At 40.9% G+C, this 24,832-nt stretch overlaps 1 protein-coding gene across 1 annotated transcript; it reads right to left on the bottom strand.

Moving 5' to 3' along the window:
- Positions 1-611: 611 nt before the first annotated feature.
- On the bottom strand, positions 612-14,524 carry MS4A3 (membrane spanning 4-domains A3). The gene is made up of 7 exons (XM_030332379.1): positions 14,320-14,524; positions 9,611-9,782; positions 8,827-8,961; positions 6,085-6,141; positions 4,010-4,168; positions 1,668-1,769; positions 612-1,046 (listed from the first exon to the last, which is right to left on the bottom strand). Exons 2-7 carry the CDS (start codon positions 9,764-9,766, stop codon positions 1,017-1,019), a joined length of 639 nt encoding a protein of 212 aa, XP_030188239.1. The 5' UTR covers positions 9,767-9,782; positions 14,320-14,524; the 3' UTR covers positions 612-1,016.
- Between the last annotated feature and the right edge of the window lie 10,308 nt (positions 14,525-24,832).

Below are 24,832 nucleotides of genomic sequence, written 5' to 3'. Positions count from 1 at the left end.
CACTTCAGCAGAAGATAAATCGGGAACCAGATATATCAGGAGGAGACTTAACATCAAACTGCCACCTTAAAAAGACAGCCATTGATGTCACCAGGGGGATGGGAGGAGCCACAATGGAAGTGAGGGTTTCTGCCATCCTCCCTGCACATCTGACCACCGTCCCACCCCAGCCTTAACAGCAGTGGCGGCACCAACAACGGCCACTTAGTACTTGCGGTTCTACGTACCACTTACAAGGGCTGAAGCCTTATAACAACCGATGAGGTAGTCCATTGATATTACACCTATTTTATGGATGAGGAAAAACAGGTCAGGGAGCTTAAGTAACTTGCTCAACTTCACACAGGTAACAAGTGACGGTATCACAATTTAAACCCAGATCTGCAAGGATCTAAAGCCCTTATTCCTTACTTCTCCGTTTTACAGTTTCTTGCCATCCTTTGAAGAACAAATGTTGATTGATATTGCTCTCAAAGTCCCCCATCGACACCATCGTTTACGGAGCAGGGCTTGTGGGAATCTCAGAAGCTGACCGAAATAAAACCTCTGAGACATGACCCTACCCCCCTCAAATGTGAGAAAAAATGATCTTAATGATGATAATGATTTTTTATTTGAGGTTTTACAATGCCGACGTCAGCTAAAGTCAAGAAGCATTTTTCTGCAATGCAAAAAACATCTGACTCATTTTCCTTCTCAATGGGTGGTTCGGAGTTGGATTTAGAGAGAATTCATAAAACGGGAATTATTCTGCCTGCTTCCTTTAAACCTTGTAAGGCAATGGAGTAGGTGGGTAAGAAGAAAGAGCACCGATTATGGGAACAACTTTGGAGTGGAGAGCACAGAATTTACAAAAACAAAAAAGTTGAGTCAGATATTCAAGTTTCTCATGCTTCGTGCTGTAAAGAGAGGAGGCTCCTGTCTTCCTGAGGTCTTTGATGAAGCTCTGACTCATTGGAGAGTTGAGGTTGAACTTCCTTGCTCTCAGATTTAGTTTCATCAGGAGGCATTTCTGCTTACACAGAATTACCAGGTGAGGAAATCGCCTGGAAAATAAAACATCAGTTTCCAAGAAAAGGATCATCATCTCCCTCTCCTTCCATCCCTTCCTTAATCATCATGATTATCGTCAATAATATGTGTTCACTGATTACTACTATGCTAAAGTTTTATATACATAGTCCTCCCAACCAATGTCAGAAGACAATGAAAATGTTTTCATCTTATAGGTGAGTTACCTAAAATCTAGAAAGAATTCATGGTTTTTCCTGGGTATACAGTTAGAAACTGACAGGTTACATGGAAATTATTGAACTTAATTATATCTGTATAAAAATATGTTAAATATTATTATATTTATTATATTGTAGTAACTGTATTATTATTGATATTGTCATTTATTATCACACTAATTATATTACTATAAGATCATACTGTGATGTTATAAATGTATTGAATATTATTTTAAATATATTGTTTCCGGTTAGATTTTCACATCAGAATCCTTTTCCAGCCTTCATTCCATCCCTCACTTTCATACAATCTCTAACTCCAGGGACCCCACAAATCCTTACTACATAAAAGTATATCTTTTCAACTTTGGAAGTTGGAGAGAACCTTAAACCTTAGTAGACCATGTGAATTATTAGTCATGGAAACAAACTCACCTCTCTGGAATTACATGCATTTTCTGCACACCACATGGCTGAAACAGAGATGCTGATGCATAATTCCAGCAAGGTAAGGATGAGCATTAGAGACATGATGCCCTAGGAGATATGATGCCTCATATGACACATAGTACAAACATTCAGAGGGAAAACATGTCATCAAGAAACCAAATATAACATCTCCCTCCCTTAAAACAGAACAAAGTGAACCATAGGTTAGGTTTAAGACACAGGCACACACCAACATTCTTTAAGAGACACCTCATCAACCTAAAAACATAGAAACTGGGGCCTGGGGGGCTCAGTTGGTTAAGCGTCTGACTCTTGATTTTGGCTCAGGTCATGATCTCACGGTTCGTGGGATCAAGCCCCATGTTGGGCTCCCTGCTGACAGCATTGCCCTGGTTGGGATTCTCTCTCCCCCTCTCTCTCTCTCTGCCTCTCCCCTGCGTACCCTCTCTCTCTCTCTCAAAATAAATAAATAAACTTTAAAAATAAGTAAATAATGGGGCGCCTGGGTGGCTCAGTCGGTTGAGCGTCTGACTTCGGCCCAGGTCATGATCTCGCGGTCCGTGAGTTCGAGCCCCGCATCAGGCCCCTGTGCTGACAGCTCGGAGCCCGGAGCCTGTTTCAGATTCTGTGTCTCCCTCTCTCTCTGACCCTCCCCTGTTCATGCTCTGTCTCTCTCTGTCTCAAAAATAAATAAACGTTAAAAAAAAATTTTAAAATAAGTAAATAATAAATAGATAAATGGAAAAAATTTACCTGGAGAGAGAGATACATTGCATTTCTTATCAACCACGTGAAGTGGTCACAGCTGAAGAGGCTGTAAAGGCAAAATTCTGATATTCTTGCTAACGTCTAGGAATCTGAGTCATAGCCAACTAAAGAAATGAGTAGGTAGTTCAGAACAATGGACAAAAATGACCCCCCACCATTTCATTAATGGGATTTTATTAGAAGGTTTATGTGTCTATGCCATCCCTAGAAACTAAACACTAAACTGAAATATTAAACACAAAATTACTAGACTAGCGATCCTGCTATTATCACTGAGGCACCTCGAAGGAGAAGCAAACACAAGATTGCTCCAGAAGGAAAATACTACAAAACCCACCTGAAAACAACAACAACAACAACAACAACAAAAAACCCAGACCCATAGAAATATAAACTTAGATAATTAACAATACATTTCAGAAAGAAAAAAAATGAGGCACAAACTTCTTTGCCAGCAAACAGGAGGACTGGGAGTCAGGCAGTAAAAATAGGTCATCAAATAGGTCATCACGGAGAAAAAAGGCAAATTTAAAGGAAAACCTTAATTCTAAATTGACCTCAGAAGAGGGAGAATATCTAACGCAAACAACAACATCATTTGAAAAGTTTCTTAGGGAGCTTCCCTTTAAAAATAATATACCCCCCAAATTCCAACGTGAAGTACCACATTCCAAACTTCGGTGACTCATGATTCAAAAATCCCAGGTCACAGAGAACACTGTAAATCTCCCAAGTCAGTTTTATTAAGTAAGATATGAAATTTTAAAAATTTCATTTAATCTCTCTGGGGAGTGTAATAGTAGCAGCAGCAGTAAATACTAATATTATAACACAATGTGCACTGGGTTTTTTTTTTATTTTTTTTAATGTTTACTTATTTTTGAGAGAGAGAGACAGAGTGTGAGCAGGGGAGGGGCAGAGAGAGAAGGAGACACAGAATCCGAAGCAGGCTCCAGGCTCCGAGCTGTCAGCACAGAGCCCGATGTGGGGCTCGAACTCATGGACCGCGAGATCATGACCTGAGCCGAAGTCGGACGCTTAACCGACTGAGCCACCCAGGCGCCCCAATGTGCACTGTTTTAATTGCTCATCAAATATGAACTTGTTTAACCCTCACATCAACCCTGTGAGATTGATGCTATTACCATCCTCATATCAAAGATGAGCAAATTGGGGTGCCTGGGTAGCTCGGTCTGTTAGGCATCGGACTTCAGCTCGGGTCACGATCTCACAGTTTGTGGGTTCAAGCTCCGCATCCGGCTCTGTGCTGACAGCTCAGAGCCTGGACCCTGCTTCAGATTCTGTGTCTCCCTCTCTCTCTGCTCCTCCCCTACTCATACTCTCTCTCTCTCTCTCTCTCTCTCTCTCAAAAACTAATAATAAAAAAAAAAAAAGATGAGCACATTGAAACACTATCTAATTTGCCCTTCATTGTAGAGCTAATAAGTGGCAAAGCCCAGATTCAAATCAAGGTAGCATGATACCCGATATGATATTCTTCTGTACATTTGAGATCATTTGGAATATTTTATAATTAAACATAATTTTTGAAAACATACGTTTGATAAGATGTCCATGCAAATGCATAAGTCCAGTGACTGTGAAGACGGACATTCCTTGAGAGAATACTTATTAACTGCTAAATTGATCGAGACCAAAACAAACCCAACTAGAGCAATGGTAGTGCTGGCAATATTCATTCCAAAATTGTGTTCCACCTAAAAAAAGAACAGGAATTTTCGATTAATATAGGAAGCACATGCTTCCTTCCTTTGGTAGCAATTCATTTAAACCCCCATCTAAGACCTGCGGGTCTTAAGAAGAACTTTGGTTCTTACTCTGAGGAAAATATAGAGTCCCTGGAGGATTTTGAGCAAAGGGGCAATGCAGTTAGATTAATGGGAGCACTGAGGTCTCAAGCAGGACTAGTGTAGACAAGGCCAGCAGTAGAAGCAAGGAACCCGGTTAAGAAAGATGGTGTCTGACTGGATGAGAAACAGTCAAAGTCAGATTTAGCTTGAACATAGGGCCAACAGGATGTGTGAATCAATTGGATTCAAGATTGTCAAAGAAAGAGAAGTCAGGGATAATCCTCAGGGTTTGGGCCTGGGAATCTGGAAGGAGGGAGTGCCCATCAGCTGATATGGGGAGGAAATGGAGGGAGAAGTTTGGAGGAGGAAGATTAGGATAGAGTTTGGGAGATTTTAGAACTCTTAAGTGGAAGCAATGAGATCCACCGGCCTGTTGCCCAGAGGGAGATCTAGGATGGAAGTGTTTATTTCAGGGTTGTGGGCATGCAATGCCACTTGAAGCCAGGAGCATGGATGAGGTCACCAAAGGAGTGAGTAGGGCAGGTAACAAGGAATTGAGTTCTGGGGCACCCCAACTTTTGAAGGTCAGAGAGAAGCAAAGGAAAGGAGATTGAGAAGGGGACACTGAAAAGACAAGAGGAAACCACCTAATGGAAGTGATCTAGAAGCTAAATGAAGAAATTATTGGAAGGAGGAATGAATGATCCACTGCGTACTAAATGCTGCCCACGAATCAAGTTAGATGAGGACCGGGAATTGATCTCTGCGTTGCCAACAGAGAAATCAGTAGTGATCTTAAGGAGAGTGTTTACAAAGATGTAACAGGGAAGAAAATAAAGCCTTATTTTAAAACAATGCCCTTCCTGGGTAGATTGGAAGTTCTTACTCGATAGGTAGGGAAGAAAATAAAGCCTTATTGGAAAATAAAGCCCTTACTGGGTAGATTGGAACTGGAGACAGAGTGTAGATAATTCCTTTGAGGAGTTTAACTACAGAAGGAAAAGGAAATTGTGTCCATAGCTATCAGGAGAAAATAAGGTCAAGGTATTTTTTTTCTGCTTAGATTAGTAACTGGATGCTGATAGGCTGATTGAAAAAATCTAGCAGAAAGACATTTGGAGTGATGCACTCAGGTGGGAAAAAAAGGAACAGAATCTAGTATTCAAATAGGGATGACAGCTTTGAAGAAAATCAGAGTCATCTACAGTAAGAAGTTAGACTAAAAAATGAATCGGTTCAGACCTGTTCTGTGAAGTGGATGTTAGAGAGGGCATCTGAATGTTCTTTTCTAAGGGCTTGGGTTTCTCAGAATAGGGAGCAAGGTCATCAACAGAGAATAAAGGTAAAAGAAAAGGGATTGGTGTTCAAGGTGGCCATCCATGGAGAAGGCAGAGTGAATGAGCTAGGAAAGGTGTGTAGCTGGCAGAGAGATGATTTAGTGAGAACACATAACAGGGACTTATGAAGTGTATAAGGAATCACTAAAGGAATAGAACTTTTGGCTTTTGGGTGTGGACTTAGTGGTGGGAAAGGGTACACTCAAAGTAGTTAGAATTAGTCAAGTTTCACAACACACAAAAATCAAGAAGCCTTTTTCTGAGCTTCAGATTCATCAAATATTCAAAGTAACCATCCCAGGAATCATTCACAATCTCCATGATTTTCTGATAATTTACCATCTGAATGCCTTAAGAGAATTTTCTTGTGCATTACACAAGACTCGGTGTCTCAGTTGAATTCACCAACCTCTACTCTCTTGTTATTAATGGGTAACTTATTTCTAGTTCCACAATCATAGGAATACAGGAAGAACTGCCACTTACCAACTTTTTTGTGGGCTTTCTCCCAGCTGCAACAGACAAGGATCCTGAAACAATAAACTGTTTAAACACAGGAAATGAAACAGATAAGAGAACATTAAGTCTCAACCATTTTCATTTTGTCCTCCGTCAATTAGCAGATATCTAGCAATGGTTGCATAAAATTTCTTTCTAAAATTCACACTCTATCACAGAGAATTATACTCGATGTTGCTCATCATTTCGTATGAATAAAATTTTAAATTAGTTAAAATTTTGAGCAAACTTGATATTTTATTACATCTGTTTTTATACATTATATGAGCGTGCATACTTTAAAAACATAAGATTAAGACATATATGTAATGTGATATAATTATCTTTATGCTTATACTTATATTAAATGTAAATAATATTGGGGCGCCTGGGTGGCTCAGTCGGTTAAGCGTCCGACTTCAGCTCAGGTCACGATCTCGCGGTCCGTGAGTTCGAGCCCCGCGTCGGGCTCTGGGCTGATGGCTCAGAGCCTGGAGCCTACTTGCGATTCTGTGTCTCCCTCTCTCTCTGCCCCTCCCCCGTTCATGCTCTGTCTCTCTCTGTCTCAAAAATAAATAAACGTTAAAAAAATTTTTTTTTAAATGTAAATAATATTTATTTACATACACATGCATATATAACGTCATTCTCATATTCTGACTCAAGCTTCAGATGAGGGTTTGATTTATTGGATTAGATGTTCTGAAAGAACTTCAGCAAGTCTGTCTACATTGCTATACCCACTCATTTTAAATGATTATTTTGATAAGCTATTATTTTCATGACTCTAATTTTATAAAGTGAATTCTCTACAAGTTGATGGCTTTCTCAAAATTTCATGCTGTTTTATACCCCACAAATTCTTACAACAATTTGCCGAGCCACGCCTATGGTTTGAGGGCAAAGTTGCCAAAATCATGGAGAGCAAGAGCTGGCTCCATAGATTCAATTCTTGAATATTCTGCCTGAACACAAAGGAACAGGCTTCAGATTCCACGTCAAATAACAAGATGGTTATCACGAGAAAGTTCAGGGTCACTAGAGCTTTATGGTCGAGAGCATATGCACCCTGACCCTATCTTCAGCTTGTATTCATTCAGTCACCTAGGCTCAGTTTTTGCCTACTTCTTTTTCTGTAAAATAGAGATGTGCATATCCCCATGTTAATATTACTGACCTTATAGCTATATGGGGATGGAATGAAATGATACATGATGAGGTCTTGGAAATTGGCCCGGCACACCTAAAGCACTTGTATTATTAACAATAGCTAAGGTTTTTATGTATTTTTTCCCCATTTAAAAATGGCCCAAAAAGAGGGTCCCCATGTTATTTCTACTATCTTACTGAAGAAACTAAAGGGTAAGAACTTAGATATTTTTCTCAAAGGTCAATAAGGATGGGTAAGAGGAAGATTGGTTCATAGAAGGAATCACACGGTCAATAAACAGCAGGGCCTGTATACAGAGGGAAGGGGAGGGAGACAGGGGTGTAGTTGCAGGTAAGGCCAGATAATGTCGTGGATCTTAGACTTTACTCCATCAGCGATAGACAGAGCCGGGGCAAAGCTTCCAGCGATGGGAATCCAATGGTCAGATTTGAACCTTCATGCTGAGGATGCTTTCAAAGAATGAGCTCTGGCTTCCTGACCACATTTTTCCAACATACTGACCCCAGCTTTCTGAGAAAAGAAAACTCTTTCCTGATGGAATAACTGAAACACTTCACCATCCTCTGTTCTACAATATGGAAGTTTTCCATTTAGATAGTCAGGATTCATTATGCAGAGAAAATGTGTACTTCAGGTTTTCTAGAAAAATTCAGACTCCAAGTATTTCATCACAATGATAGTAGGAACTACCTAAAAATTTCAGAAATGTTAAATCCAAATGACGTGTTTTATACTGCATCCAGAAACTGAATGTCATCTTTTGTCAGCATATGAGATTGTTGACAAATTATGAGCAATTTTGTTTTAAAGAAGATCTGAAGGTCAATGATTCTGAAAAACTAAACTCATGAATAAATTAGAGCCCCAGATTTGCTATAAATTTATATCTTCTTCATTTGCCAATTACATGTTCCATTTACTATTTTCAACTAAACTTGCCCATCTTGGATTTCATGGTAGTCTGAGACCAAACACTTATAAATTCTCAAAGGTCTAACACCAGAATAGACAAGAAAAAAAAAAAATTAGTGTCTGATTAGCAAATAGTTCCAACTAATTATCTTTTTAAAAAGAAAACATCAGGTAGTTGATAATCAAATAACAAATTTATTTATTCAAATAAATTTTAAAACCACCTAGAACCAAAGCCTATTTTATTGATTCCGTTTTGACTCAAATAGGGGAAATCAGTCTTCTGATTTCCAGACTGTAATCAGCAGGCAAATCTCTTATCTCCCAAACCAGGACTCTCTTGACTGCACAAGACAATTCACCAATACTCATTTTTCATTTGATTTTCTTAGCATCCATAAATGTAATAGCTGGATTTAATGCATGAATACATCAAGTTAATGTTTGAGACTTAATTTGTACTCAGCAAATGTGATTTCTCTTACTCAGGAAGGCACTTTGTTTTTAAAAGTTGTGTAAGGAATTACAAATCAAACCCACAGCATGCAATCTCCAAATAACCTAAAAACAACACTTTAATAATCTAACACATTTCTAGCAGTGGTATCTAAGAAATGATCTATGGTCAGGGGAACATGAATACGCACAAAAACAGCACCCCATAGTGGGTAGCCTGTGTAGAAGACCAAGAAAAATGGGCGGAAGAGACGAAATATGCTTTGTAAGGCACCTAGAAAAACACCCAGAGCCAGAATTGTTGCTCCATTCATGATCTGGACGGCCTATAAGAAGGAAAAAAGAAAAAAAAAAAGCATAATGGTCATGTACTAGTGTCCATGGAGAAGAGACCATTTGAATTTTCTTCAGAAAGGAGCTATCATTGCTGGAAATGATGATAATGTCAAGCTTAACTGGGCAAGGCCTTATTCTGGGAGGTTTTTGTTCTATGCCATTCCCACCGATCCCAATGGCAGCCCTTCATCACCACGTCTCTCCCTCCTCCTGTCCATTCTCACAAACTCCTTCCAGACAGTGGTAGAAAAGTAGAGGCAATATGGCTGGCAACACAGACGGGGTCAAATATCTTCCTAGCACACCTTGGGGCCATAGTATGATGAAGGCACTCAGACATTAAACAGCAGTTCATCCAAGCTTTCGTCAATCCAATTTTTAGATCTAAAATACGGAAGGCATTCATAAGAACTCAGCCTCCCGAGGTGGTGGTCAGACTGGAGTCCATTCTCCAATGCTGACAGGACAGTTCCTACTCCCCAGGTCTAAAATGGGTCCCAGTCTTTTCTTAAAGAAGCAACATTATTGACTTAGTGATGAATAATTCAGAAATCTCTCCTGATGAGGATAGACAAGGTTTTCCACATGCTATTTATTTTCTTCTGTCTTAAACCAATTTGTAAACTAAAGATGACCTACCCCAAGGGCCTGTAACTTCTCCTTCTGGTGATTTTGTGATCCATTAATGGGCTGGTAGACAGAGTTATTCACCACCTCTGGTTCCACCTGGCTCGCTGGGGTACCACCTGCTGAGGCTGCCTCCAGTTCTGCATTCTCATCTCCTTGGGAGGCCATCTGGGGTTATTGATGGCTATCACAGAAAAGAAATCCAAAGGTTTGATGTTTTCCCTTTCCCCACCAGCTACAATTTTTTGAGTGCAACAGAAGGGTTCATTTCCGTCCATACATCAAAATGACTCTCCACAAATGGAGCATCAATTTACATTGTTGAATTTCATTTTGTCTTGGAGTAGTAGACACCATCAAACTACTGTAGTAAGTCTAAGTGCCTCACATAACTTTGAAACAGTGAAGTGTGATTCCTTTCTCATTTTTATATGTATGTATACATTACATAGCCCCTCTTTCTTCAAATCAATCCTGGACAACCAGACAGATGGTTTCACTGAGAGTTGATCTCTTGGTTGAGGAAAATGACTTTGGTCACCTCCCTATAATAACAAGAAGTATAATTTATTGAGTTGCTACTACATGCCAGGTACTGTCTGGTTGCTGTGACCGTGTTAACATATTTAATCCTCCCAACAATCTATGTTGCGATATTATTATTCTGATTTTAAAGATGAAAAAATTGAGGCATAGAGAGGTCAGATAACTTACCCACACTTAACACAGCTCATAACTGAATTCAGCTCTATTAGGGACATTCTACTTTAAGGTCGAACATTTTTTAATCGTTATGCTATATAGTACTATATGGAAGATACCGTTCTGGGCCACCGTTCGGTACAGCGGAAAGAGTTTAAGCACCGTGGAAGAGACGAATCTAAATCCAAATTTGGCCACTTATTAGTTGTGTGATCTAGTAATGGGAGCCTCAGTGTTCACATATGTAAAATGAAAATAATTTTAATTTCATATTAACATGGCAAGAGGCAACTTTGATAAGGTCTGAAGTCCCTAACCTAATAGACAGTTGGTAAATGTTAACTTTAACTCATACTCTGCCTTGTGGCAAAAAAAAAAAAAAAAAAAAAAAGACTCAAAGTATTGTATATAAGGTTCACCAAACAACCACCTCAATCATTACACCTAAAAAAGATGTGTCGCTAAAATATACACTGGGGGTGCCTGAGTGGCTCAGTTGGTTAAATGTCTGACTCGGTTTCAGCTCAGATCACCATTTCATGGTTCATGAGTTCAAGCCCCACATCAAGCTCTGCACTTTCAGTGACTTGGGATTCTCTCTCTCTCTCTCTCTCTCTCTCAGAATAAATAAATAAACTAAACTAAATTAAAATATATATATATATATATATATACACACACACAGTATGTTCAATCTTGAGCAATATAACTTCCTAGTGGGAAAACTGATAAAGGGAAACTTGTTTCAGATGAAGCCACAACAGGGGCTTCTCGTGCCCTGTCCCTCCTCCTCAGTTGCAGACCCAACAGGAAGAGAAGCACTTGGCATCTTCCAAGTCAATACCACTTTACTATCCCAGGGAAGAGCAGCCCAGCCAACAAGAGGCTGTCACAACTAAAAGCTACTCTATTTCCAAGTCCCAGTCTGCTGCAAGGGACTTTTTGTGCATAACAGTAACTCCTAATTCCCCTCTTTCCCTCTATAAAAGAGCAGTTCCTTCTTTTTGTTGTCTGGACTCACATATGATTTTGTGTTAGCTTGCTTGTCCCAAATTGCAATTCTCTACTCTTCCTGAATAAACCCATTTTTGCTAGTAAAATAACTGATAACAGCCTTCTCCAACACAAAGTGATTGCAAAATGCTTCTCTGCTTTTACAACCGATGAGGTGGACAGTAGGAGATTAACCACAGGGGCACCTGGGTGGCTCAGCCGGTTAAGGGTCTGACTTCAGCTCAGGTCATGATCTCGAGATCCATGAGTTCGAGCCCCACATCAGGCTCTTGCTGACAACTCAGAGCCTGGAGCTTGCTTTGGATTCTGTGTCTTCCTCTCCCTCCACCCCTCCCCTGCTCGTGCTCTGTCTCTCTCACTCTCAAAAATAAACAAACGTAAAACAAAATTTTTTTAATTCCCTCAAATCCCTCTCTCATCTATGTTGAACATCACCTTGCGAAGCTCAGGCTTAACATTTATCCATTGGGAAATATGTATATATATACATTTTTTTAAAGATTTTATTCTTTTTTAAGTGATCTCCACACCCAACATGGGGCCCAGATTCACAACCTCAAGATCAAGAGTTGCATGCTTCACTGACAGCCAACCACATGCCCTGGGAAATACAACTATATTTTACATAAGATATCTACCTCGCTAAAATGTATTAACGTGGAGAGCGGTGCTCCTTCATGATCAGATACCTGCTTGCCTGTTAGTCTAGCTTCACGCCTCCCCCTCCCTATCTCACAGCTCTGTCCAGCCATGTTTTATTTCTTTTAATGCCCCCCAAGCATCAAGTTCTCAAAAGTCTTCAACTCTCCTTCTCAGTATTATTCCTCTCTTCCTGAAACACGTTTTCCCTCAAGCTCCACCTAGAAAATTTCTGCTCTTCTTCCAGACTGACTCTCAGTCCACATGCCACACTTTCCTGAGGGAAGCCATCTTGAGTCCTGGCCGGGTCTGGAGGAAGCCTCCCCTTTATTACCTCAGAACGCCCTGCCCTCTGCTTCCCTTTTCCTACTACTTACGTGTCTGAACCTCAACTGACTGGATGTTCACCTGTATCTGATGTCTTCCCATCCTGGTAACCCCAGGGCCTAGATCTGTGTCTGTCACATGCTGCGCGCTCAGCAAATACATGCTTAATAAATAAATGAACTTTTGGGGGCGCCTGGGTGGCACAGTCGGTTAAGCGTCCGACTTCAGCCAGGTCACGATCTCGCGGTCCGTGAGTTCGAGCCCCGCGTCAGGCTCTGGGCTGATGGCTCAGAGCCTGGAGCCTGTTTCTGATTCTGTGTCTCCCTCTCTCTCTGCCCCTCCCCCGTTCATGCTCTGTCTCTCTCTGTCCCCCCAAAAAAACAAAAAACAAAAAAAAAACGTTGAAAAAATAAATAAATAAATAAATAAATAAATAAATGAACTTTTGGTCCAGCTTGATGTAGCCATGCCTTATGAATGATAATGTGAAATATGTTTGTGAGGATTGGAGCCTCTCATACAGAGAAACTCCCGAGTAGTTCTGGAAGGAGGAAATCTATCATTTGTTTTTTAAGTTTATTTATTTATTTTTCTTGAGAGAGAGAGAAAGCTGGAGTGGGGGAGAATCAGAGAGAGAGAGGAGAGAGCAAGAATCCCACACAGGCTCCACACCAAGAACACAGAGCCCAATGCAGGGCTCAAACCCACAAACCACAGGGTCATGACCTGAGCCAAATTCAAGAGTCAGATGCTTAATTGACTGAGCCACCCAGGCACCCCTTTAGCCACATCATTTAATTTGACTTTTTTATTTTGTTATTTTGTTTATTTATTTATTTTGAGAGAGAGAGCACAAACAGAGGAGGGGCAGAGATGGGAGGGGTGGGGGGAGAGAATCCCAAGCAGGCTCGTGCTGTTTGCGCTAAGCCCAATGTGGGGCTTGAACTCATGAGCCATGAAATCATGACCTAGGCTGAAACCAAGAGTCAGATGCTTAACCAACTCAGCCACCTAGGTACCTCTTGATTTTTTAAAGTAACTATAAATGGGGCGCCTGTGTGGCTCAGTCGGTTAAGCCTCTGACTTCAGCTCAGGTCATGCTCTCATCGTTCATGGGTTCAAGCCCCATGTTGTGCTCTGGGCTGACGGCCCAGAGCCTGGAGCCTGCTTCAGATCCTGTGTCTCAGTCTCTCTCTGCCCCTCCCCTGCTCACACTCTGTCTCTCTCTCTCTCTCTGTCTCTCAAAGGTAAATAAACATTAAAGAATAAATAAATAAAAATAAAATAACTATACATATCAGGGAGAATTTTCAGACTTCAGGCAAAATAAACTATGTTCAATAATGTGGTCAATTGAGCTTGTTTTTTTTAATGGGAGAAGTGTAGATTTCCCAAGAACCCATTAAGTTCACCTATCTGGCTTTTTTAGTGTGTGTCAGGCATTGCACTAAATGCTTTACCCATTTAACCACCGTATGTCTCACACATCCATATAAATAGGTACTGCTGCTATGATCCTTTCCATTTTGCAGGAGAAAGTGGAACACCAGAAGACTTAAGTAATTTGCCAAAACCCACAAGGCCAGCAATTTCAGGAGCTGGAGACCCGAACCTGGCAATCTGGCTTTCAGAGTATTGTTACCGTCCCTCTGAGCTCATGCAGAAACTCATTTACTAAATCCTTACTTCAGATGTGTCCAGACCATCCCTCATTCCCACAGCCGGCAGCCGAATTTGGAGGCAGCCACTTGGATTGTATATACCTAAGAGGTGTGTGTGTGTGTGTGTGTGTAGGTGGTGTCCGCGCCCGTGTCTTTCCAAAGAAATAACTAGACAATTATGTCTAACATTTTGAACACCAGAGGAACAATCAGACTCTAAGGGGAAGCCATGCTCGCAGCTGAAAGTTCCAAATCTCTACGTGACAACCAACCAGAACACTCTGCAGACATCCTCACGGCCCACTGACTCTCCTGGGTGGCACCCAGGAGACAAGAAAAAAGGGGGCTTTCTCTGAAGAGCGAATCTGTAGGGTTTACCTTGGAGGCTTCAAGCGTTGGAAGACGTCTTGCCTCTGAAGCCGAGTAGGAGACTCTCAGTAATGACAGCGACGGTGTCCTTTCTGGAAAACTGCAGCCTCTTCGGACTCAGGCTTAACGTACCTTTGCCTGAGGCAACACTCTAGAGGAGTCGGTGAAAATGTGGTGCTGGCTGACTGAAGAGTGTGCCAACCACACGGGCACCTGGGACGACTCTGCTTTCACTGCGCGTCCCCAAGGTTTGCCATTGATTAAGAAACTGGCAGCAGGAGTAACTGTCTGTTGGCCCTGTGACATTGCTTAACATATGGTTGGACCAAGAAATGCAAGCAGGAAGTACAGGGAGATGGGTGGGAAAGCGTTGTGGGATGGGGGTTGTCGAACAGTCACTTGCCCAGTAAGAAAAGAACGAAGTCAGATAGTAAGAGCAGCGTCTGGAGGAGGGAGGGTGGTCACACGCATCCTTACGTTCAATTCTCACAGGCTTAGACAGGCTGGTTCGTCTGCCAACGTCAAAGATACAAAAATTAGGCAAATTGTACTTTAATGGCATCGAATGATTGCTGCGTACCAGTCATCACTCTAAATGCCCTGCGTGCATTAACTCACTTCAGCCTCACGATGACTCCAGGCCGAGGTACAACGGGTAACCCAATCTCACAGAAGAGAAAACTATGGCATAGAAATGTTAACCAGCTTTCCTAACCGGAGCCAGTGCTCGGCCAAGCTGTGTGCAAACCTCAAGCTCTGGGTAGGGTGAGGTCAGGGTCATGCCTGCTACTCCCAGTATGATTTGTAAATAATGATGCCTCCTGGGGTGCCTGGGTGGCTCAGTCGGATAAGCATCTGAGGTCAGCTCAGGTCATGATCTCATGGTTTGTGCATTTGAGCCTCACGTCGGGCTCTGTGCTGACAATGCGGAGCCTGCTTGGGATTCTTTCTCTCTCTCTCTCTCTCTCTCTCTCCCTTTCTCTCTCTGCCCCTCCCTCACTTGCTCTCTCTCTCTCTCAAAATAAATAAAGTTGAAAATAAATAAAGAGGGGCACCTGGGTGGCTCTGTCAGTTAAGTGTCCGACTTCAGCTCGGGTCATGATCTTGAGGTTTGTGAGTTCGAGCCCCGTGTCGGGCTCCATGCTGACAGCTCGGGACCTGGAGCCAGCTTCAGATTGTGTCTCCCTCTCCCTCTCCCCCTCCCCCGCTCATTCTCTGTCTCTGTGTCTCAAAAATAAATATACATTTCCTTAAATTTAATAAACAAATTAATTAATTAATAAAGCCTCTCCTCACTTTCAAAAGTACCCCAGCTCAGAAGATACATTATTGGGAAAATGAATAAAAAGAAACCTCGTTTGTGAAAATGGTGTTGGGAAGCCAAAAGCAGGCAGCTCTCATGCCCTACTGCTTCCCCGGAATGGCAGAGCCCACAGGAAGAGACCTCCCTTCTCAAGCCATACTATTTTGCCTTCTTTAATACCCAGCAGAAGGAAGAAAGGTGTTTCTCACCTCACCACCTTCTCCTGGCAACAGCCCAGCCAATGAGAGACAGTCACACTCAGCCAACAAGGAGCCCCTACACTTAGAATTCCCTTTTTCCCCCAATGGACTTTTTGTTTCTAACAGCCCTCCCCAGCTCCACCCGTTTCTCGATAAAAGAGTGGTCCTCCCCTTCCTTTTGAGGATTTTCCTATGGTTTGCTGTAGCTTGCTTTTGTCACGTTGCAATTCCCTACTATTCCTGCACCAACCCATTTTTGCTGGTGAAATGACTGGCAGTTTTATTTTTAGGCTTAACATTCCACAATCATCCTAAATAAATAAAGTGCCCTTAAATAGATGATGGGAAGATCAGAGCCAAGAGGCAGTAGGGCAATAAATCACATGTGGAGATTCAAAATGCAATCTTTAGGAAGGTCACAGGACAGAGCCTGGAGGGGGGCAGCCCATGACTGGGTGAGGTCCTCATTCTAGAAACTGGAGCAGAAGGGGAAACTTGGTCACAAAAAGAGAAAAAGAAGCCGGGTACCATGACCGAAGGAGCGCTCTGGGAGGGGACATGGTGAACTTGGACTCTGAATATGAAGTGAGTGGAGGCCTGGCAGCCAGAGAAATGTAATTGTGTGCAGGAGCTCTGCAACCAGGGCTGGTACCCAAGCCTGGAGTAGAGACTCTGGAGCTTTGGATGACAGAGAAACTCTAAACATAAGGAAATAGCTAACAGGATGGCAGCAAAAGTTATGTTCCTCATGTTTCACTTTAGCCAGAGCCATTGCAAATGGAATACTGATGAAACAGCAGGAGGAGAAGGTGGGGGGGGGGGGGGGGGGGAAGGGACAGGGGATGTAGGGAGGGGGAGGAAGTGAAGGAGGCAGAAAAGGAGAAGGAGGAGGGAGAGGAGGAGGAGAAGGAAGAGGAAGAATAAGAAGGGAAAAGACAAGAAAGTGCTCTCAGGGAAGGAGAGGAAGAAATATGAGTAAGTGAGGAAAGGAGTAGTTCCTTTTAACATACTCGTTTTAAATTAAGAACTGTAGAAAAAAAAAAAAGAGCTCTGAAAGGAAGTTAATTAAACTCTAAGACTTCAGTTGTCTCGTTTGTAAATATAAGACCATAGTACCCACCTTAGAGAACAGCACGTATAAAGATTAAATGACAGAATGCATGCAGAGGTCTTAGCAACCAAGATCTTTACATGCATTGGAAATAAATGAATAAAAATGGGAAGGCTCTTCAGTTCCTTAGAGAGAGAGAGAGAGAGAGAGATTATGAGAAACTGCTTTCACAATTTGCACAGATGACTTCTGCTGGTGTGCAATAGTCCCTAATTTCAAGAGAAAATGTTTTCAAGGATGCTGACTAGCTTTTGGTGCTGCAATAACATAATGAATAATCAAGCTCAAAATTCAAGTTGTTAATTTCCAAAAGGAAAAAAAAATGAATCTTGATTTGAATGAAGTCAATATTCCAGCTGTTCATCCACATGGGACCCATTAAGACCTTGAAAAGTGATACATTTCTCAAGCCTTGTTTGTCTTAATCCAGTTACTAAGTACTGTTTGCATCCTTGCTTTTATCCCTACACCCAAGTGCACGCTAATGTGTGCACATACCTACTAAAATCATACGCTTCTTGGGGCAGTACCTTTATATATCTTAGTAAGCATATGTATTCTTGTTAAGAAAAAAAAATTAGTTAACCATCTAAAATCTCTGACTTTGAAATATGTTCAATGTGTCTGGCTCATTGCTTACTACTTTATAGCTTTGCAAGTTTCTAAGTCCCTGCTTGGAAACCATGCCCTGCCAGGTGTGACGTTACTTAGTATAATCATAAGACAATAAAAGGTTGTGGTAGACAAAGATTGCTGTTACTAGGGTCTGGAAATAGTGAGCCATCAAATAAAATGAAACCAATGATCAGAAACAAGCCTTATTCTTTCCTGTTTTAGCCTCATGCTATTTTTTTAGACAAGGCGGGGAAATACACTTGTACAGATCTAGTCTTAGACTTTGGAGGAAGGCATTGCATTTTTAGAGTTGCTCAGGAAACCAGGAAGAGTTATCATGATATTTGTTGGCAAAAAGAGAAATAGCCTACATAGAAAACATTAGTAAAGTGTTCCTCCTCAACTTACAACTACCTCGTGGGATCATTTGGGTGAGCCTCGCTCACCAAAGAAGGACTGTCTCTATTCTCAGTTGTTCTCACTGTAGTAAAAGAGCACTGGAGATGGGTTTAAGAACTTGTTCAAGGGCCAAAGGGTTTAGGAGATACTCAAAGCTGAGCAATCCTCAGATCCTAAGCCACAACTGGGGAATATCCTCAGAGCCAATGAGTGGGGTCGTTCCCAAAAGGTAGCTAGGGGTCTGACTTGTCTAGGGGCTCTGGTGACTGAGGAATGGCCCCCTCACCACCAAGAATGATGTTTGATCAACTCAACACCCCTAAAACAAATAATACAGTGAAGAAATGGGCAGAAGAGACAAATAGACACCTTTCTAAAGAAGACATCCAGATGGCTAACAGACACATGAAAAGATGCTCATCTTCAGGGAAATACAACTCAAAACCACAATGAAATACCACCTCACACCTGTCAGAATGGCTAAAATGAACATATCAGGAAACAACAGATGTTGGTGAGGAAGTGGAGAAAGGGGAACCCTTTTGCACTGTTGGTGGGAATGCAAACCGGTGCAGCCACTCTGGAAAACAGTATGGAGGTTCCTCAAAAAAATTAAAAATAGAACTACCCTATGACCCAGCAATTACATTACTAGGTATTTGTCCAAAGGATACAAAAATGCTGATTTGAAGGGGCACACGCTCCCCAATGTTTATAGCAGCACTATCAACAATAGCCAAATTATGGGAAGAGCCCAGATGTCCATCAACTAATGAATGGATAAAGAAAATGTGATATATATATATCATATATATGTATACATATATATACACATATTCAAATACTAAGCAATCAAAGAGAATGAAATCTTGCCATTTGCAACAACGTGGATGGAACTAGAGTGTATTATGCTAAACAAAATAAGTCAGGCAGAGAAAGATAAATATCATATGATTTCACTCATGTGGAATTTAAGAAACAACGGATGAACATAGGGGAAGGGAAGGAAAAATAAGATAAAAACAGAGAGGGAGGCAAACCATAAGAAAATCTTAAATACAGAGAACAAACTGAGGGTTGCTGAAAGTTAGGTGGGTAGAGGGATGGGCTAGATGGGTGATGAACATTAAGGAGGGCACCTGTGATGAGCACTGGGTGTTATGTGTAAGTGACAAATCACCAGGTTCTACTCCTGAAACTAACACTACACTGTATATTAAATAACTTGTGTTTAAATAAATACATTTTTTAAAAAGTTTCCAAATTAAGAAAAAAAAAAAAAAAGAATGTTGTGTAATCAATGTCCAGGACAGTCTTAAAGATCCGCATGCTGCTGACTGAAGGATCAAAGTGGTCTCACTGAATTAGCACTGGCAGGTGCCTGGTGGGAGCATAGCTGCTTCTCAAGTGTCAGATGCCCATGTGGAAGCTGGAGGGAGCAGCCTAGTCAGAAGGAGCCCAGATCTCTATCTTTCAGGCCCCAAGGAAGAGTAAAGGTCTAATTTCCATGCCAGTTGATGAGAGAGGGGACCCTAGGAGACACCAGTGAGGGGGGCATTGAGGAGAAGATCCAGGTTTAGGAGGCTCATATAAGCCACAGTGAATCCCTGCCCAGACCAGGGGCTTTGCATAAAACCTTGTGAGCAAGAACCCTTAGTCCTGCAACAGAAGGGATAGTCTTGTCTGAAGAATGCTATGGGTGGAAGATGAAGCACTTTATGTGGGGACTTTATCCCAGGAACAAGAGAAAGGCCAGGAAGGTCTACTGCACAAAGCCAAGTCCATAGTAGTCTCTGCATAGAAACCACGCCCATTGGAAACCAGCCCTGTCTTCATGGGCAGTGGGGACACTGAGATGCAGGAAGGCATACCAGCTGCTGGCCTTGTCTGGAACAAGATCCTGGGTCTTAGACATGAACCTCTAATGTGGGAAAAAAGTAGCAGAAGAAGGAGCTTCTGGCCTGGGTAGGGCCCATAAGTGAGTGACTACAGGCCTTTGGTCCAGCCTATTACATCAGCAGACACATGTTCAATCAATATTCAGGACTAATTGGAAGATGCATAGGCACCCACTTCTATTTCTAATCAGGATATGAATTTGGCAAGATGTAGTGCTAGCAAAGGGGTCACATGAAAACACAATCATTTTGATTATAGAGCCTGTATTTCTTCTACTCTTCCAACGTAGTAGCCCCAAATCAAAAGATCACATTGAATGAAATAGAATGAAAAATAGTGATATTTTAAAAGGTCTCCCCATAAATAAAGAGTGATCCTGAACTATGAAAAGTATTGATAGTTAAAAGTCCTCCCCATAAATAAAGAGTGATCCTGCACTCTCTACAAATCGGAGGGTTCTGTATTGTGTATAAACATTAGAATTCCTTAGTGTCTACTGCTTTTATTCTTTGGAGAAGACTGAAAAGGTATTTTAGGGTCAAAAGCTGTTTCTGAAGGAAATAGACCCTATGCTGTTCTAGTCAGATTATTCTGTTGACAACTCATAGGAAATAAAGTCCAAAGCTAATAGAAAAATAAGAACCAACAGAGAAGTGATCACTCACTCACACTGCTAGAACACTGCTTTGCTCTGGCTGGATTCCTTGGGACCAGAGTTTCCAGATAAAATTCAAAAGTCCCAGTTAATTTTTAATTTCAGGAAAACAACAATTTAAATATATATATAACTATGTTCCATATGATATTTGATTATTTAAATAAAGTCTCAAGTATTGCATGGAATATAATTATAACAATAATAATGTTACCAGAAATCCAAGTTTAACGGGGCATCCTGTATTCTGATCTGCTAAATATCCTACACCTTACTTAGGGGACAGATTCCACTCGATTCTCTTGGATTATTCCTATTGCCAGACATGTTGTAGGCTCTATGCTACCACTCTGCCTCTCAGCCCACCATGGTATTAGACTTCTGGTTTGTAAGTGGCTATGGGGCTCCTCAGGAAAGAGCAAAAGAGTTGGCAGCAAGCCCCAAGTGAAGCATATCTACAGGGATCCCACCCTGATGGATCTGCCCCAACTTATTGGCCAAGTAGACCTTCTGAGCATCTTCCAGTGGCTTCTTGGTAAGTCATTCTCTGAGTAAGCCATCAAGTTACTCTTGCCTCCTCAGAATCAGCCTGCAGATTTTTACTGGGTAGTTTGGGGGCCTTTTAATGGACTATTTGGGGAACTCCCTGCAAGCTGTGATCAAGAGCTTACCTGGGTCCATCCCTAGATGGGCTGTGATTGAACTACTCAAGTGTAAGATGTTGGGTGCCTCAGTCCAAATGTCTTTAGATCTGTATTGCTCTCCCCCCACTTCGTGTTTCCATCTCCTTTCCATCTTTCCACTAAAATCCCTATTGGCCTTCTCAATGCTTTTTCTTTTAAGAGTGTGTATTTCATAGAACAATTTTAATTCTTTTTTTTTAGTTTATTTGTTTATTTTGAGAGAGAGAGAGAGAGAGAGAGAGAGAAGGGGAGGGTCAGAGAGAGAGAAAGAGAGAGAGAGAGAGAGAGAGAGAGAGAGAGAGAGAGAGAATCCCAAGCAGGCTCCACAGTGTCAGCACAGAGTCCGAGGTGGGGCTCGAACTCACTAGCTGTGAGATCATGACCAGAGCCAAAACCAAGAATCAGACACTTAACCGACTCAGCCACCCAGGCACCCTGAACAATTTTCATTTTCTAATAAAACAATAAATTCCAGTCAAAAAGTCTAACTGATATACATTAAAAGTATCTCCATGCAGTTGGGTTCATATGGGATGGAGGTATTGTGCCTTGTAGTCAGGCTAGCATATTTTCTATGTCAGGTTCATTGAGCTGTAATTTATATACAGTAAATTTCCTCCTTTTTCAGGTGTATAGTCTTCTACATTTAGCTAACGTCATAGAAGCGTAAACACTACTGTAATCAAGCTAAAACAGCTACACATCTACTAATTCTTGGCATGTTGAACTTTTTTCTTTTTATCTACAATTGATCTGGAACTCAATCATGTCACTAAAACCTACTTCTTAAGAAAAAGAAGCCTTACTCTCACCTGTCCCTTGGCACTTCCCAAAGAAAGCAGGAATACATTTGCAAAAGGGAAATCGGCAGTTTTTAAGCATATGAGCTAATCAATACTAACTCTTTGATAAGTTGTAATTATGCTAAGTCCAGCTTTGCCTGGGGCCGAACTGAAAAACAAAGTACCTATTATTATATTGGCTTTGTAAATGTTCTGAAGCAGAGAATGAACATATACACAAAACCTTACATTGCTATGGAGACTCAGGGCAGGCTACCTGCTACAAATTTACAAGAGGAACATTTAACAACAGAGACATTCTTGTGATTTTATTTCCATTTTTTGATTTCCAAAAAGGACTGGCAATTATTTAAGGGACACCTTAACCAAAAGAATTATTTTGAGACTGTGCAATCTTTGCATGTTCGACTTTTCAACCCACCAGCTCTTGTGATATATTGCCCAACTTGAGAAACCCACAGTAGATTTTATACACATTTGCCTGCCTGAATGATGGTGAAAGCATCGGTACATAGGGTGAGGTCATAAAATAGATACAGACTGAAATGTTGGGCTCCTGATGCCTGGGTGGGGGAGGGTCTTAAGACTCACAGTGGAGTTCACCTGAGTGAGAAATAAACTTTTGCTCATTTCAGCCACTGACATTGAAGGTCAGATTCTTGTAACAGAACCTAATCAATACTATCTGGTGCGGCGGAGAAACAAGCTTATACTGTTTTGTACAACCGGCAGTGTAAGACCTTAAATCTGAATTCATTGACTCCTAGATTCGAACTGTTCAACAACAGTCAAGTTACTCTCAACTATTATTCAAGAATAGTCTGGGGTTGATGATTTTCCTTAAATAACTTAAAAAAAAAGAAGCACACAAGATTACATAAGCAAACAACAACAACAAAAATCCATAAAGCAGTGGCGGGGGCAGGGTGGAACAAAGGACTTGTTCATATATTTTTAAATTAATTCTAGAAATACAGACTTGATTTAATAAGCTCTTATATATTTTGCGCACAATGAAAGAAGAAAATTAAATGGCATTTGATGGAATTCGGTTAAGAAAAGAGATCCCACAATCATATTCTACCCGTTGCTTTATTTTCTCAAATGGCATTCAAGGTGGTCTTCAACTAATCCAGTTAATGGTTACATTGACATCTCAGCAAATGGGAAAAATGTCCTTCCGATCTTCAGTCTCCCCACTATTAGTATATATTATTACTATCTGTACAATTGCCTGAGCAAGACATCTAGTTGTCATGCTTCATTATGATTTATTTCCAAACCTACTTTAAATCCATTTGGAAATTCTTTTTTCTATTTCCAAAACACATAGAAAATTAGTCCATATATTTTCCATTTCTACTGCCACAAAGGCATAACATCATCACTTGCCTTAATTATTTATAAAATTCTTACAATGCCTCTAAGCTACTGCTCTTATCCATTGTTCATAGGGTAATAAGATTGATTTTTAATAATTTGTTTTGAGAGAGGGCAAGTGGGGGAGGGGCAGAAAGAGAGGGACCGAGGATTTGAAGCGAGTTTTGTACTGACGGCAGAGAGCCCAATGTGGGGCTCGAGCTCATGAACCATGAAATCATGACCCGAAACAAGTCAGTTGCTCAACCAACTCAGCCACTGAGGTACCGCTGATTTTCAAATATAAATCAGATTACATCACTTCCCTGCTTACAATGCCTGCAGTGACTTATCACTTTACTAAGATAAAAACAAAACAAAACAAACAACAACAACAACAACAACAAATAGTACATGTTCCTGCCGGTAGCCCAGACAGATTCCCCATGATAATATATTTCTGTGGACATGGGTATCTGTTTCTTATTTTGGTAAATGACTGAATAATAAAATCATTAAAGACAATGCACAAAGCACAGTATAATTCTCACAATTAATGGATATTTTATTTACTTTTTGTAGAAGTGAAACTAGGATGTATATAATTAAATGTTAACAAAGCCTTAAGGGTAGTGGATTTATATATGATTTGATTTATATATGATTTGATTTACATCTGATTTGTTTTACTCTTAAATATCTAATGTTCCCTATTTTATTTGGAAGGAAGAGAGAGAATCTGAAATGAGTTCTAATAGAACCACATGAAATGGATGGTTTTATATGTCAAAATTACTTTCAAAAGTCTTTAAATAATACAGATACTGCATATAAAATAGAAACAACCAGAGGTACCTGGGTGGCTCAGTAGGTTAAGCATCTGACTTTTGATTTCGGCTTAGGTCATGATCTCATAGTTCGTGAGTTTGAGCCCCACATTGGGCTTTGTACTGACAGCACAGAGCCTGCTTGGGATTCTCTCTCCTCTGTCCTGACCCCACTTGCTCGCTCTCTCTCTCTCAAAATAAATAAACTTAAAAATACAATACAATACAATACAAGCCATTAAATTCATGATCATTAAAGATGATGGGAGAGTTTGTGAAGGGAAGATTGGAACTGAATTTGTTCTGGCCTCATCGTTAAATGTTTGTGTGAATTGAAGAAAGATGCCTTCCCCTTTCTGACACTGCCTGGGGAATCAAGTGGCAGGACTGGAGGCCCTTCTAAAATCCAGCCACATCATCACCTTCATCTTGTAGCACAAAAATACTTTAAAAACTTGTTGCCTCACACCCAATAATTTCTTTTACCCCAAGCAATTATTCATCCTCTATATCCTCCCAAATCTGTTAGTATAAAATATTCTTATTTCCAGATGAGGAAAGGGCCCTCTCTGTTCATAGGTATGAACTTTTAGTTTTACTGAGGGCTGTGTAACCACTTTAGTAGTTTTCTAGAGAACTAAAGGTCAGCAATTTAAAATGATTTGAGT

The sequence above is a fragment of the Lynx canadensis genome, chromosome D1, assembly GCF_007474595.2.
Source record: "Lynx canadensis isolate LIC74 chromosome D1, mLynCan4.pri.v2, whole genome shotgun sequence".
In the NCBI taxonomy this organism is placed as follows: domain Eukaryota; kingdom Metazoa; phylum Chordata; class Mammalia; order Carnivora; family Felidae; genus Lynx; species Lynx canadensis.
Note: the sequence above shows the minus strand (reverse complement) of the source record. Positions and strands in the feature narration are given on the sequence as shown.